We start from the raw sequence: 17106 nt of genomic DNA, 5'->3' as shown, positions 1-17106 counted from the left end.
AGACACCTGCTTGTTGTTTTAAGTTGTTATATACAGTGAGAATATTTTTTTCTATTTGTTAGCTTACTAGCACTATGAAGTGACATTAGACTTATACATTATTCATTCGGTTCGTCTTGTAGAGTAGCACTGTCTTACAGCTGATTTTCTAATTCAATTGTTGGTGGGAGAGTATGTTGAGGGTGCGCAAGTTGCTGGAAATGCTGATATTTGGGTTTTACCATGGTGATCCCTACTATATCCTTTTGAAGAAGTCTGTTTTAAGCCTGAAAAAAGTATTAGCTGTTTTTCTGTTTTAATTATGTCCTGAAGTGTATTTCTCCCATTTGGCCAGCAGGTGGTGCATCTTTGCTGTAAAGCTGTTATAGGGAAATTAATATTCTTTTTCTTTAACACAAGCCAGAAGCAAGCAACAGTATACTTTTAGAACTTGTTGACTGGGCCCTGATTGGCCTGGAGTTTGAAATTACCCAGCAGATGTTGCTGGCTGTTGCTTCAGTCTTAGCCCGAGAGAAAAGAGAGACTGGTCTCTTTGCTGAGGCCCTGTGAATTATATGTCCTAGGCACTATACAAATGTTTAGTTAGTACTATAATTGATCCATATTTCAGTTACCTGTTATTGTTTGCTATTTGCACTATTTTGTTCCACTGTTCAATATTTTAAAGGGAATAAACATAATTGTTTCTTCGCCCTGTTTGTCTAGACTGATAAAGAATCCTAGTGGTTTGTGTGTTGGGTCTGTGAGTGCTTTCTGGGAACTGTAGGACCACTGGGACTGTGGCTCCAGTAACCTAGAAATCACTGGGGACAACTTGAGAGCGGGAGACTCGCCCAGAGGCAGTTATGGCCCAGTCTGTGGGAGGAGGGTGCTAGTGTAGAGCACAAGCAGCAGTTGAAGGCAGACCTGAGCTTTGTTGGGGATAGACCCTTTAAGTTGCTCCAGGATAACCCCAGGTGGGTGGCTAAATGTTTCATGACAACCTTGTGTCTTTGAATTTGGTTAAATGTTACTTTAGTGCATCAGTATGATTCTGGGCATAGCGGCTTAGATTTATGCTTTATTTGTAATGTCTCTCTCAAATTCCATCTGATGCACTATTTGTCTTATTTGAAGCTCCATTTCCGTTTAGATGTGTAACCAGCCCCATGCATGATTTAGTATTTAGTATTGTTTGGTCCAATAGAGCTGCTGGCAAATCTTGTGATTTAAGTTATACCCTGCCACGCACTATGGGGCCCTTTTACTAAACTGCATAAGCGTCTATGCGGAACTAACGGATGCCAAAATGGAGTTACCGCCCAGCTACTGCATGGCTCTTGTGCTAATTTCATTTTTGGTGCACGTCCAAAAAATAATTTTTATTTTCGGACGCGCGTATTGGACGCGGTCCACGTGGCGTTTGATGAATGTAGGTCATTACTGCCCGGTTGCCGCATGGGACTTTACCACTAGGTCAATGACTGGTGCTAAGGTCTCAGACCCAAAATGGACGCATGACAATTTTCATTTTGCACATCTATTTTTGGTATTTTAGTGTGCCTTTGTCAAAGGACTCCTATATTTGTTTGGTTTGATGGTTTGTTGGCAACAAGGTGGGACCAGGCTGCTGGCGTCAGCAATTAAAAATGAGATAGAGCAGCTTCTAAACTAGAAACAGGTGGAAGGCCAACAGTCGCTCAAAAGCGCACGGTTCGGGATAAGGTATCTTTCAAAGATATCACCAAAACAGGGAAGATAGGGTATCCCGATAGTGAGGTTGCAAAAGAGATCGTAGTAGATCAGGTGTCCTTAATAAAAATAAAAATCAGACAAAAGATTGCAAATTAATACTGTCAAGTACTAAGCATGATGTAAATAGGAACAATAAACATACTTTGAAATGTCTATAAGCGAATGCCAGGAGCCTAAGAAATAAGATGGGAGAGTTAGAATATATTGCACTAAATGAAAAATGAGATATAATAGGCATCTCTGAGACCTGGTGGAAGGAGGATAACCAGTGAGACAGTGTCATACTGGTGTACAAATTACATTGTAGTGACAGGGTGGATCGAATTGGTGGAGGGGTAGCATTATATATTAACGAGAGCCTTGAATCAAATAGATTGAAAATTCTGCAGGAAACAAAATACTTCTTGGAATCACTGTGGATTGAAATTCCATGTGTAAAGGGGAAAAGGATAGTGATAGGAGTGCACTACCGTCCGCCTGGCCAGGATGAACAGACGGATGCAGAAATGTTAAAGGAAATTAGGGACGCAAACAAACTGGGCAACACAATAATAATGGGTGAGTTCAATTACCCTGCTTATTCCCAAAGGGATAGTAGAATAATATCAACACCTATAACAATGAAATTCTACTTAAGATACAACCGAGTATTGGAGGTGTATAATCGCTAGTATATATGAAAATGTGGAGAAAAAAAGACTTCAGAAATCATGGAGAATACTCCTTATGTAGGAACCACCTTTCAATGTTCGAGTATTCCTGTTCTTCAATCACTAGTCTTCACAAAAAAAACTCCACTCTTCTTATTCATGCAGTACATGCACATACACCTTCCACAATACTCAATGGTAAAGGCTTATACCAATTATATACATTCGGTGAATCAAATATTACTTAGCTTAAATGTTCTTGAAGCTGTCAATCCAAAATGTCTCCAACAGCATACAGCGTTCACGAAGCCCAACAGGAGACCCTGTTTCGCCACAATTAGGCTGTTTCAAGGGCCAGAACTTTAGTACAGACAGCTATCTTCCATCTTTCAAACTTCACCGCATTAAACTGCCTCTCATCGGCGTCCTAAACGTGAACCCCGCTTCCTTCCTATATAAAGGTGGGGCAGTCGTTATCCAAGATACAGCTGATTATATGGCAGAAATAGATCGACAATTATCTGATACGACTACTTATGAAGAAGTGGTTGATGACCCTTCGATTCGGATACAAACTCTTCTTCAAGATTTGTTGATTGAGGGCAGGAGCTTAGGATTTCTCACTAAGAAAGAATTTGCTTTTTTGGATTTTCGAGGCTTTAAAATCCCCATATTTTATACTTTACCTAAGATTCACAAAAGCACATCCAAACCACCTGGGCGCCCTATAGTGGCAGCCAGGGGATCGTTATTAGAACGTCCAGCACAATATATAGACAAGATTTTGCAACCTTTTTTGTCTGAGATAGACTCTTATGTGAAGGATAGTTCTCATTTTTTACGACTTTTGGAGACGAAGAGAGCTGAAATGTATGGCACCACGTTGGATGTTTGCTCGCTTTATACCTCGATTCCTCAAATTGAAGCGATTGAGATTTTGGAGCAGGTATTGGACAGAAGAGAGCGGCCTCATTTGGTTCCCACAGATTTTGTATTGAATTTGATCAGGATCACATTAGCTGAAAACTATTTCACTTGCAACAGAAAATATTATATACAAAAAACGGGAGTATCCATGGGAGCAGCCTGTTCGCCTACTATCACAAATTTATTTATGGAACATTTTGAACGTCTATGGGTGTATAAATCAAGATGGAATCGGTTTTTGAAAAGTTGGTGGAGGTACATAGACGACGTTTTTGTCCTATGGGAAGGCACTTCTACTGAATTACATGAATTTGTGACATACTTAAATGGGAGCCATGAGACGATTAAATTTGAATATGCCCATAGTGATGTTTCTATTTCATTTTTGGATGTACAGGTTAATATAGTTCAGAGAAAACTGGAAACGTCTGTGTTTGTTAAACCCACTGATCGGAACACCACATTACATTTTCAAAGTATGCACCCTAGTCATTGCAAAACAAATATTGCTTTTGCACAATTTTTGCGATATCGTAAAATTTTCAACAGACTTCTCATTTACAACAAAAATTACAGGATAGAGGTTATCCTAAGTCCTTGGTATCTCGAGCAAGAAAACGGGCTTATTTTAATCACAGAGAATGGCTGCTCAATCCTGACACAAATACAGCGGAGCAACAAGAGGTGGTGACTTTTGTAACAAAATACAATACACATACAAATAGAATGGTGAAGATTATTAAGAAACATATGGCAATGTTGCATATTTATCCTTGTTTCCGTGATTTAAGGATTTTGTTTGCTTATCAAAGACAGAGCAATTTGAATGACTTGCTATGTGCTGCTGACACATGGAATCGTGAGAACAACTTGGCGGCCAAGATAGGACAGCATAAAGCATGTGGGCAGTGTTCGGTGTGTCATAATATGTTGGAAGTGGATAAGTTCACGGACACACACACGGGCAAGTCTTATCAATTAAAGACCTTGACGGATTGTCAATCAAAGAATGTGATTTATTTATTAAAATGCACTTGCAATTTATACTATGTGGGACAAACCTCTAGGATGTTAAAGACGAGGTTAATTGAACACAGACACTGTATACAAGCTAAGAAGACATATGAACCTTTGGTTTCTCATTGCCTTTTGAAACTACATGATTTTTGCGATTTGCAATGTGTGGTTCTGGAGCAAATTCAGATTTCAGAACGTAGAGGAGATATAAGGAAGAAGTTAAGACAGAGAGAACAGAGATGGATATACATGCTGCAGACCGTAATCCCTAAGGGATTGAATATTTCAATTGAGGGGAAAGCTTTTTTGTGAGTTGTTCATTTGTCAATAAAGTTGTTGCTGTGGATTTATTGCGTCTGAGATGTAGGAAATGACATATATATAGGAAGGAAGCGGGGTTCACGTTTAGGACGCCGATGAGAGGCAGTTTAATGCGGTGAAGTTTGAAAGATGGAAGATAGCTGTCTGTACTAAAGTTCTGGCCCTTGAAACAGCCTAATTGTGGCGAAACAGGGTCTCCTGTTGGGCTTCGTGAACGCTGTATGCTGTTGGAGACATTTTGGATTGACAGCTTCAAGAACATTTAAGCTAAGTAATATTTGATTCACCGAATGTATATAATTGGTATAAGCCTTTACCATTGAGCATTGTGGAAGGTGTATGTGCATGTATTGCATGAAGAAGAAGAGTGGAGTTTTTTTTGTGAAGACTAGTGATTGAAGAACAGGAATACTCGAACATTGAAAGGTGGTTCCTACATAAGGAGTATTCTCCATGATTTCTGAAGTCTTTTTTTCTCCACATTTTCATATATACTAGCGATTATACACCTCCAATACTCGGTTGTATCTTAAGTAGAATTTCATTGTTATAGGTGTTGAGTTCAATTACCCCAATATTGACTGGGTAAATGTAACATCGGGGGAACGCTAGGGAGGTAAAATTCCTTGAGGAAATCAAGGACAGCTTTATGGAGCAGCTGCTATAGGAGCTGACAAAAGAAGGAAAAATTCTAGACCTAGTCCTTAGTGGAGCGCATGATCTGGTGCGGGAGGTAATGGTGCTGGGGCCGCTTGATAACAGTGATCATAATATGATCAGATTTGATATTAGCTTTGAAGTAAGTATACATAGGAAATCAAATACATTAGCGTTTAACTTTAAAAAAGGAGACTATGATAAAATGAGAAGAACGGTGAAAAAAAACCTCAGAGGAGCGACTGCGAGGGTCAAAGATTTACATCAGGCATGGATGCTGTTCAAAAACACCATACTGGAAGCCCAGGCCAAATATATTCCACGTATTAAAAAAGGAGGACGGAAGACCAAACAACAGCCGGCGTGGTTAAAAAGTGAGGTGAAGGAAGCTATTAGAGCTAAAAGAAAATCCTTCAGAAAATGGAAGAAGGAACCGGCTGGCCTTGCTGAGTTTAAATGGGGTCTGGATAGATTCCTGAAGGAAAAGTCCATTGATCGTTATTAAATTTTGGGCTTTTGCCAGGTTCTTGGGGCCTGGAATGGCCGCTATCGGAGACAGAGTGCTGGGCTTGATGGACCTTTGGTCTTTTCCCAGCGTGGCGGTGCTTATGTGCTTATATGAAAACAATAAGAAACAGCAGAAGGAATATCAAGTCAAATGCAAAGTGCTGATAAGGAAGGCTAAGGGAGACTTCAAAAAAAAAGATTGCGTTGGAGGCAAAAACACATAGTAAAAATGTTTTTAGGTATATTAAATGCAGGAAGCCGGCAAAAGAATCAGTTGGACCAAGGAGTAAAAGGGACAATCAGGGAAGGCAAAGCTGTAGCGGAGAGATTAAATGAATGGTTTGCTTAGGTCTTCAGTGAGGAAGATTTGGGTGGGATACCGGTGCCGGAAATGGTATTTGAAGCTGACAAGTCGGAGAAACTTAATGAATTCTCTGTAAACCTGGAGGATGTAATGGGGCAGTTCTACAAACTGAAGAGTAGCAAATCTCCTGGACCGGATAGTATTCATCCCAGAGTACTGATAGAACTGAAAAATGAGCTTGCGGAGCTATTGTTAGAAATATGTAATTTATCCTTAAAATTGAGCGTGGTACCGGAAGACTGGAGGGAGGCCAATGTAATGCCAATTTTTAAAAAAGGTTCCGGAGGAGATCCGGGAAATTATAGACTGGTGAGTCTGACATCTGTGCCAGGCAAAATGGTAGAGACTATTATTAAGAACAAAATTACAGAGCATATTCAAAAGCATGGATTAATGAGACAAAGCCAACATGGATTTAGTGAAGGGAAATCTTGCCTCACCAGTCTACTACATTTCTTTGAAGGGGTGAACAAACATGTGGATAAAGGTGAGCCAGTTGATATTGTGTATCTGGATTTTCAGAAGGCGTTTGACAAAGTACCTCATGAAAGACTCCAGAGGAAATTGGAGAGTCATGGGATAGGAGGTAGTGTTCTATTGTGGCTTAAAAACTGGTTAAGAGAGAGAAAACAGAGAGTAGGGTTAAATGGTCAGTATTCTCAGTGGAGAAGGGTAGTTAGTGGGGGTTCCCCAGGAGTCTGTGCTGGGGCCGCTGCTTTTTAACATATTTATAAATGACCTAGAGATGGGAGTAGCTAGTGAGGTAATTAAATTTGCTGATGACACAAAGTTATTCAAAGTTGTTAAATCGCGGGAGGATTGTGAAAAATTACAAGAGGACCTTACGAGATTGGGAGACTAGGCATCTAAATGGCAGATGACGTTTAATGTGAGCAATTGCAAAGTGATGCATGTGGGAAAGAGGAACCCAAATTATAGATACGTCATGCAAGGTTCCACGTTAGGAGTCAAGGACCAAGAAAGGGATCTAGGTGTCGTCGTTGATGATACGTTGAAACCTTCTGCTCAGTGTGCGCTGCGGCTAAGAAAGCAAATAGAATGTTAGGTATTATTAGGAAAGGAATGGAAAACAAAAATGAGGATGTTATAATGCCTTTGTATCACTCCATGGTGCGACTGCACCTCGAATATTGTGTTCGATTCTGGTCACCACATCTCAAAAAAGATATAGTGGAATTAGAAAAGGTGCAGAGAAGGGCGACGAAAATGATAAAGGGGATGGGACGACTTCCTTATGAGGAAAGGCTAAAGCAGCTAGGGCTCTTCAGCTCGGAGAAAATGCGGCTGAGGGGAGATATGATAGAGGTCTATAAAATAATGAGTGGAGTTGAACGGGTAGATGTGAAGCGTCTGTTTACGGCGCTTTCCAAAAATACTAGGACTAGGGGGCATGCGATGAAGTTACAATGGGAAAATTAGGTTCTTACCTTGGTAATTTTCTTTCCTTTAGTCATAGCAGATGAAGCCATTACGTATGGGTTGTGTCCATCAACCAGCAGGGGGAGATAGAGAGCACTCAACTTTTCACAGTGCCTCATGGCCAGCCAGCTCCACTGCCTCTTTAGTATTTGAAGCGTCCAAAGCAGTATGGCAAACCGTAATGGGAATAACATGAACTTTCCTCACAGCGAACGATGGCCTCTTAACAAGGGCATGAACTCAAAAGGAGGGAATGAACACATCCTCCTGGAGGGAATAAACTCATCCTCCTTATTGTATAACTGGAGGGGATACACATAACCTCCTGGAGGGAATAAACTCATCCTCCAAAACATAAACTGGAGGGAATGGACTCATCCTCCTATAAGTGAACATGAATCCTGAAGACTGTTTTCCAACTTTCTCCCAACTTCAGGAAACAAGAACAGAACCTGAAACAGATTCACAGCATACAGACAATCATACAGGGAGGGCTCATGGCTTCATCTGCTATGACTAAAGGAAAGAAAATTACCAAGGTAAGAACCTAATTTTCCCTTCCTTGTCATCAAGCAGATGAAGCCATTACGTATGGGATGTAACAAAGCAATCCCTATATAGGGTGGGAACAGGTCACACCACGCGCTAGCACTTGTGCTCCAAAACGCGCATCCCTCCTAGCAGCCACATCCAGCCTGTAATGTCGGGCAAAAGAGAGCTTAGAAGCCCATGTTGCTGCACTGCATATCTCATGAAGAGAGAGTGCTCCAGTTTCAGCCCGAGAGGAAGAAATCGCTCTGGTAGAATGCGCCTTAAAGGCTACAGGCGGAGACCGGCTGGCAAGCAGATAAGCTGAAAAGATAGTTTCTTTGAGCCAGCGGGCAATAGTGGCTTTAGACGCTGGAGACCCTCTGCGAGGACCTGATAGCAAAACAAACAGATGATCATAGATCCTGAAAGAGATAGTAACTCGCAGATACTGCAGCAGAGTCCTGCGCACATCCAACAGGTGCAACTGCCCAAAAGGTTCTGGAAACTCCTCCTTATCAAAGGAGGGCAAGAAAATAGGCTGGTTTAGGTGAAACGCTGAAACCACCTTAAGCATGAAGGAAGGCACGGACCGAACCGTGACCTCGGACTCTGAGAATTGCAGAAATGGGTCTCTACAGGACAGCGCCTGGAGCTCTGACACCTGTCTCGCCGAAGTAATGGCCACAAGAAAAACGGCCTTTAGTGTCAAATCTTTCTCCGATGCTCGCCGAAGCGGCTCAAAAGGAGAAGCCTGCAGGGCCCTCAAAACTAGCCCCAGGTTCCAAGCTGGACAGGATGTTCGCATGGAAGGCCGGAGCCGAAGCGCCCCACTAAGAAACCGTGCCACATCTGGATGAGCAGCTAAAGACACGCCTTCAACCTTACCACGAAGGGAGGCCAACGCTGCCACTTGCACCCACAGGGAATTATAGGCCAAGCCTATTTGTACACCATCCTGCAAAAAGTCCAGAATCGGCGAGACAGGAGCCCGCATGGGTGTGATCGCTTTTGAAGCACACCAAGACTCAAACTGGCGCCAAATCCTGGCATAAGCCACGGAAGTGGAATGCTTGTGGGCCTGCAGGAGAGTGGAAATGACTGTGTTTGAATAGCCTTTGTCCCTCAATTGCGCCCTCTCAATCACCATGCCATAAGACCAAAGCGGCAGGCGTCCTCCATGGCTACCGGGCCCTGTGACAACAGGTTCGGTACCAGAGGTAAAGGAAGGGGAGCCTCCACTAGCAGCTGTCGGAGGTCCGCATACCAAGGCCTCCTGGGCCAATCCGGGGCAATGAGGACCACTTCTCCTGGGTGCAGCCTAATCCGCAGGAGCACGCACCCTATCAAGGGCCACGGGGGGAACACATATAGTAGGCCCCGAGGCCAGGGCTGAGTCAAGGCATCCAACCCTGCCGAGCGAGGATCTCTCCGTCTGCTGAAGAAGCACGGGACTTTGGCATTTGAACTTGTCGCCATAAGATCCATCACGGGCTTGCCCCATTTGGCACATATCTGCAGGAATACTTAGTCTGCTAGTTCCCATTCTGCTGGATCGATCTGATGCCTGCTTAGATAATCGACTTGCATGTTGCTCTGACCTGCAATGTGAGCTGCCGACAGAAACTGAAGATGCAGCTTGGCCCAGTGGCAAATCTGTTCATCCTGCGCGGCCAGTGCTCTGCACTGAGTGCCGCCTTGTCGATTTATGTAGGCCACTGCTGTCATGTTGTCCGACATCACTCTGACAGCCAATCCTTCCAGGGTCACTTGAAAGGCCAGAAGCGTCCGAAACACCGCTTTCAACTCCAGGCGGTTGACGGACCACTCCGACTCCTCGGGTGTCCATAGACCCTGGGGCATGCTTCCCCTTGCAATGTGCGCCCCAGCCCTTCAGGCTGGCATCTGTCACTACTAGACACCAATCGGGGAGCGCCAGCAGCATTCCTCGCCGCAGCATGCTGTCTGAGAGCCACCACTCCATGCTGAGTCGGGCCGCAGGGAGCCAAGAAAGTCTGCATTGATAATCCTGAGAAACTGGAGACCATCTTTGAAGTAGGGAATACTGTAGAGGTGTCAGGTGCGCTCTCGCCCAGGGCACCACTTTCAATGTGGCTGTCATCGATCCCAGCAGCTGGACAATGTCCCAAGCTTGCGGGCGGGGCATCCTCAGGAGCAGACGGACCTGATTCTGAAGCTTGCACCGCCTTAGCTCGGGTAGGTATACATAGCCCGAGTCTGTGTCGAACCTGGCCCCCAAATATTCTAGAGATTGCGAGGGGGTCAGGTGACTTTTGGCCATATTGACGACCCAGCCTAGAGATGGAAGTACTGAGACCACTCTGGCTGTAGCTTGATAGCTCTCTGTTACAGAGTCTGCTCTGATGAGCCAGTCGTCTAGGTACGGGTGAACCCTGATACCTTCTCGCCTGAGCGAAGCAGCTACTACCACCATTAGCTTCGAAAAGGTTCGGGGAGCTGTGGTGAGACCAAAAGGCAAGGCCCGGAACTGGAAATGTTTTCCCAACACCGCAAACCTCATAAACTTCTGGTGCGGGGGCCAAATTGGAATGTGCAAGTAAGCTTCTTTCAGGTCTAGAGACGTGAGAAACTCTCCTGGCTGTACCGCAGCAATGACGGAGCGCAGGGTTTCCATGTGGAAATGCCGCACTCTCAGGGACTTGTTTAATTCTTTAAAGTCCAGAATAGGGCGAAAAGACCCACCTTTTCGCGGCACCACAAAGTAGATGGAGTATCGGCTGTAGCCGTGTTCGGCCGGAGGTACCGGGGACACAGCCCCTAACTGAATCAGACCTTGCAAAGTCTCTTCTACCGCCGCCCGTTTGGCGGAAGAACCGCATCGGTACTCCACAAACACGTCTCTTACTGGGGCGTTGAATTCTATTCTGTAGCCATCTCTGATCAGGTCCAGAACCCACTGATCTGAGGAAATATTGGCTCACTCCTCGGCAAAGAGGGAAAGACGTCCTCCGATAACAGGAAGCGAGGAGGGGGCCGGCACACCATCATTGAGAGGGTCGCCCCTGAACTCCAGGCCTAGAGCCGGTGGCTGCGGAACGCTTGTCCGAGCGAAAGGAGTTCCTCTGCTGAAAAACGGGTAGTTCTCTTTGTCACCGCAGTGACTAGGGCATCTACTTTAGGCATTGCAAAGCGAGACAAATGCCCCTCACGCAGAGGGTATAATTGCCCCATAGCCCTGGAAACTTTCAAAGGTCCCTCGGGGTCAGCCCACTGAGTGGAAATAAGCTCTTGGATGGAGTCATGCAAAGGAAAGGCTCGAGCAGGCTTTTTGGTACTAGCCATCCTAGGATTCACAGAGGAGGCCGTGCCACTGTCAGGCTCTTCAATAGAAAGGACCTGTAGGGCATCTGAAATAAGCGCTGGCAGCTCATCACGGTGGAAAATCCTCACCGCGGAGGGATCATCCAGATCCTGTGGTAATTCTGCACCTGACTCTGGCTCCTCAGACCACGAAGGCCTGCCAGAACTCTCCGAATCCTCACAGCCCTACCACGAGGGGGAAAAAGGAGGTGCACCACAATCTGAAGGGGAATTAGCCCTTCTACGCTTTTCTTTATGCCAATTATCAGGGAAAATAGCCTCAGCGGGCAGTCCCAGGCCAGAATCCACCGGGGGAGACAATAGAAGGGGCCTCAGACGACCCTTGAGGGAGAGCTCTTTTCAGCATGTATGCTTTATGCAATAATAACACAAAATCAGGGGAGAAAAACTCGCCCTGGGCACCCAGATCCCGTCCGGGGCTAGCCGCTCCCTGAATAGCCTCAATTTGAGGTGTCAACCCCCCCCCCCCCCCCCCCCCGGCTCAGGGCTCTCCGTCTCTACGGAGGCACCCAGATCCCGTCCGGGGCTAGCCGCTCCCTGAATAGCCTCAATTTGAGGTGTCCCCCCCCCCCCCCCCCGGGCTCAGGGCTCTCCGTCTCTACGGAGGCCGCGCCATGCGGAGAATTCAAAATGGCGTCCGCTGCCAGCTCTGAGCAGGAAGAATCATCGCTCACCATGGTCGGGCCAGCTCTTACACCTGTACAGCACGATTTACAGAGGCCCGCTGCTGATTTGCGCTTGCCACACTGGGAACAGCGCTTTACATTCTCTGCAGCCATCGCCGAAAACGGCGGGAAAATTCAAAATGAAAACGCCCCGATCGCGGGCCCACCCCGGAGGAGTTAGAAAACACTCTTACCTCACTGGACCGAGTATCACAGCTCCGGTCCCATAGAAGAATCAAAGGAAAACCTCTGTTCCAACTTCTTTTTTTTTTTAACGCTGTGAGGAAAGCAGAGGTAATAAGAACTCCGGAGGCTCAGATGAGTGGCAAAGGCAGGGAAAGTCGAACCAATGTGCCTGCATCCACTGCAGGGGCGTATCTGCGTGGGGCCACAGGGGCCTGGGCCCCCGCAGATTTCGCCCTGGCCCCCCTCCCCGCCGTCAACCCTCCCCCGCTGCTTACTTTTGCTGGCGCCGAGGTCCGACCCGCAATCTCCGTTTTTCGTCTTCCTCCGTGGCCATGCTTCCAGGAAGTAACGCTGCAGTGCTGATTCGTTGAATCCAGTTCGGCGTCTGACGTCAGACGTCGAACTGGAGTCAACGAATCAGCACTGCAGCGTTACTTCCTGGAAGCATGGCCACGGAGGAAGACGAAAAACGGAGATTGCGGGTCGGGACCTCGGCGCCAGCAAAAGTAAGCAGCGGGGGAGGGTTGACGGCGGGGAGGGGGTGGAGAGAGGCGGCGGCGGCGGGGGGGGGGAGGGAGGCAAAAATGTGCCCCCCCTCTCTGGCTCTGGCCCCCCCTACCGCCGGATTCCAGATACGCCCCTGATCCACTGAGTGGGAAAGGACAGGGAAAAGCAAGCTAATATGTCCACATCCACAGGGACATGGGTAAGGCAGGGAAAGGGCTAACCTATGTGCCTTCAAAGTGAAGCTGCTATAGCCTCTAACACCCCGGCTAACAACTGGCAAGCCAGGAGCCACCCCCAGGCAGATTTTTGATGGAGCTCGAAGAAGCTGCAGCCACCCTGCTTGGGGAGACAGAGAATACTGAAGAGGCAGTGGAGCAGGCTGGCCATGAGGCACTGTGAAAAGTTGAGTGCTCTCTATCTCCCCCTGCTGGTTGATGGACACAACCCATATGTCATGGCTTCATCTGCTTGATGACAAGGAAGTAGTAAATTTAAAACAAATTGGAGAAACTTTTTCTTCACTCAATATGTAATCAAACTCTAGAATTCTTTGCCAGAGAATGTGATAAAGGCGATTAGCTTAGCGGAGTTTAAAAAATGTTTGGACGGCTTCCTAAAGGAAAAGTCCATAGATTTGGAGGCTGTGTTTGATTTCATTTGTGATTTCTGTTAGATCATGTTTGAAAGGGATGTAGATCGTGACATTGTCTGCGTAGATGTAAAGATTAAGGCCTTTGTTGGATAGTGATTTGCCTAGAGGTGTCATCATTAGGTTGAAAAGGGTCTGTGAAAGCGGTGATCCTTGGGGTACTCCACATTCTGGTTTCCATGGTGATGATTTATTCAAATTAGATATCACTTGGTATGGATTGATATTTCTAATTTGTGGTATTGTAGATGTGAAACACTAGAACGCTTATTTTCGAAAGGGAAGGGAGCCCATCTTCCGACACAAATCGGGAGATGGGCGTCCTTCTCCCAAGGTTGCCCAAATTGGCATAATCGAAAGCCGATTTTGGGCGCCCTCAACTGCTTTCCGTCGCAGGGATGACCAAAGTTCACGGGGGCGTGTCGGCAGCATACCGAAGGCGGGACGGGGGCGTGCTTAAGAGATAGGCGTCCTCGGCCAATAATGGAAAAAAGAAGGGCGTCCCCGACAAGCATTTGGTCGACTTTACATGGTCCAATTATTTTTAGGACCAAGCCTCAAAAAAGTGCCCCAACTGACCAGATGACCACCGGAGGGAATCGGGGATCACCTCCCCTTACTCCCCCAGTGGACTAACCCCCTCAAACCATAAAAAAAAAAGTTTCAAAATACTTTTTTGCCGGTCTCTATGCCAGCCTCAAATGCCATACTCAGGTCCATCTCAGCAGTATGCAGGTCCCTGGAGCAGATGTAGTGAGTGCAGTGTACTTCAGGCAGGCGGACCCAGGCCCATCCCCCCTCCACCTATTACACTTGTGGTGGTAAATGTGAGCCCTCCAAAACCCCCCACAAACCCACTGTACCCACACGTAGGTGCCCCCCTTCATCCCTAAGGGCTATGGTAGTGGTGTACAGTTGTGGGGAGTGGGTTTTTTTTTGGGGGGGGGTTAGGGGGCTCAGCACCAAAGGTAAGAGAGCTATGCATTTGGGAGCAATCTCTGAAGTCCACTGCAGTGCCCCCTAAGGTGCCCGGTTGGTGTCCAGGCATATGAGGGGGGACCAGTTCACTACAAATGCTTGCTCCTCCCACGACCAAATGGCTTGGATTTGGTCGTTTTTGAGATGGGCGTCCTCAGTTTCCATTATCGACGAAAACCGGGGACGACCATCTCAAAAACGACCTAAAGATGACCATCTCTAAGGTCGACCTAAATTTCATGATTTGGGCATCCCCGACCGTATTATCGAAACGAAAGATGGACGTTCATCTTGTTTTGATAATATGAGTTTCCCCGCCCCTTCGGCGGAATGTCCTTAGACATGGACGCCCTTAGAGATGGTCGTCCCCATTCGATTATGCCCCTCTATGCCTTTTTCAGTAGCTTCTTCCGAAATCCACATAATAGTTTTTGTACTCCAATTTTCATTTAGGTTTATATTTTATTGATGCAGTATATACTGTTTTCCTTTCATCTGTTGCCTGTTCACAAAATGTCATTAAGTTCAAGAGACACTTCACAGTTTCTTTAGGAAATTTACCCCATATATATTAGGACAATTACTCTCTCACAAATCAGACTTTTGGAGGAATGTGTTTGTGAGGAGCTTGCCAAACTAAAATAGACAGAGCGATGGGGCCTGATGGGATACACCCGAGGGTGCTTAAGGAACTCAGAGAAGTTCTGTTGGCTCCGCTGATGGACCTCTTCAATGCTTCCTTAGAAACTGGAGTGATCCTGGTGGACTGGAGAAAGGCAGATGTGGTTCCTTTGCACAAGAGTGGAAGTAAGGAGGAGGTTGGATATTACAGACCTATCAGTCTGACCTTGGTGGTGAGTAAGCTAATGGAAACGCTTCTAAAGAGGAGGATTGTGACATTTCTTGAACTACATGGAATGCGGGACCCGAGGCAGCATGGCTTCACTAGTGGCAGGTTGTGTCAGACAAATCTGACTGTCTTCTTCGACTGGGTGACCAAACAGTTGGATGTGGGAGGGGCGATTGATGTGGTATACTTGGATTTCAGCAAAGCCTTTGACACGATTCCGCACAGGCGACTGATAAATAAATTAAGTGTCCTCGGTATGGGACCTAGAGTAACGGATTGGGTTAAAAATTGGTTGAATGGTAGGAGACTGAGGGTGGTGATAAATGGAGCTTGCTCTGAAGAAAAGGATGTCGTCAGTGGAGTACCGCAGGGATCGGTCCTAGGGCCGGCTCTTTTTAACGTCTTTGTGAGCGACATTGCGGAAGGGCTGTCTGGTAAGGTTTGTCTCTTTGCGGATGATACTAAACTCTGCAACAGGGTGGACACCCTGTAGGGTGTGAATGACATAAGGAAGGACCTAGTGAAGCTGGAGGAATGGACCGATATTTGGCAACTAAGGTTTAATCCCCAAAAATGCAGGGTCATTCACTTGGGTCGCAAAAATCCAAGGGAATGGTACAATATAGGGGGTGAAGTGCTTCAGTGTGCGAAGGAAGAGCGGGACTTGGGGGTGATAGCGTCTGATGACCTTAAAGCTTTCAAACAGATTCATACTTTTATTTCTGCACATTTTTACTGGAATTATCCAGAGCGGTCAGCACTCAAGAAAAAGATCTGGGTGTCATTGTAGATAATACTGAAATCTTCTGCTCAGTGTGCAGTGGCAGCCCAAAAAGCAAACAGGATGCTAGGAATTATTAGGAAAGGGATGGTGAATAAGACCAAAAATACTATGATGCCTTTGTATCGCTCCATGGTGCGTCCACACTTTGAGTATTGCATTCAGTTCTGGTCGCCGTATCTCAAAAAAGATATAGCGGAATTGCAAAAGGTTCAAAGAAGAGCAACCAAAATGATAAAGGAGATGAAACTCCTCTCGTATGAGGAAAGGCTAAAGAGGTTAGGGCACGTCAGCTTGGAAAAGAAACGGATGAGGGGAGAAATGATTGAGGTCTATAAAATCCTGAGTGGTGTAGAACGAGTAGAAGTAAATCGATTTTTTTTACTCATTCCAATAGTACAAAGACTAGGGGACACTCAAGGAAGTTACATGGAAATACTTTTAAAACAAATAGGAGGAAATAATTTTTCCCTCAACGAATACTTAAGCTCTGGAACTCATTGCCGGAGGAGGTGGTAACAGCAGTTAGTGTATCTGGGTTTCAAAAAAAATTCGACAAATTCCTGGAAGATAAGTCCATAGTTAGCTATTGAGACAGACATGGGAAGCAACTGCTTAACCTGGGATTTATAGTATGGATTGTTGCCACGATTTGGGTTTCTGCCAGGTACTTGTGACCTGGCTTGGCCACTTTTTGGAAAACAGGAAACTGGGATAGATGGACCATTGGTCTGACTCAGAATGGCTACTCTTATGTTCTTATGACAAAGCAAATTAAAAAGCGATCAATTCCTCACCTTCAAATTTTGTAATCCATTTCTTCAGTTGCTGAGGGAAGCTCAATTGGAAACCCAGTTTCAGATCAGTAGAAACAGCCTCTGGTACTGGAAACTTCATTTTCTGGCACCTATGGGTTAGAGAGTCACTGGGATTATTCTGGGAGATGTTCACACCCAGGGGACAGAGATGTGAACAGTGGAAG

General features: G+C 45.9%; 2 protein-coding genes across 6 annotated transcripts in view; both read right to left on the bottom strand.

Moving 5' to 3' along the window:
- Positions 1 to 17106, bottom strand: part of LOC115468254 (E3 ubiquitin-protein ligase TRIM39-like) — an 872633-nt gene that overhangs the window by 591189 nt on the left and 264338 nt on the right. The gene's annotated exons all lie outside the window — the stretch shown is intronic.
- The window catches only part of LOC115468247 (E3 ubiquitin-protein ligase TRIM39-like), a 61579-nt gene that overhangs the window by 13875 nt on the left and 30598 nt on the right, over positions 1 to 17106 (bottom strand). For 3 of the 5 annotated variants that reach the window (XM_030199787.1, XM_030199789.1, XM_030199791.1), the window contains one exon: positions 16922 to 17031. In XM_030199787.1, coding sequence (XP_030055647.1) covers positions 16922 to 17031 — 110 coding nt within the window. Of the gene's footprint in view, positions 1 to 9185; positions 9192 to 16921; positions 17032 to 17106 lie in introns of all 5 variants that reach the window. The other 2 variants (XM_030199788.1, XM_030199790.1) reach the window with 1 other exon arrangement.

The sequence above is a fragment of the Microcaecilia unicolor genome, chromosome 4 (assembly GCF_901765095.1).
Source record: "Microcaecilia unicolor chromosome 4, aMicUni1.1, whole genome shotgun sequence".
Taxonomy (NCBI): domain Eukaryota; kingdom Metazoa; phylum Chordata; class Amphibia; order Gymnophiona; family Siphonopidae; genus Microcaecilia; species Microcaecilia unicolor.
This window is presented reverse-complemented; position numbering and strand designations above follow the sequence as displayed.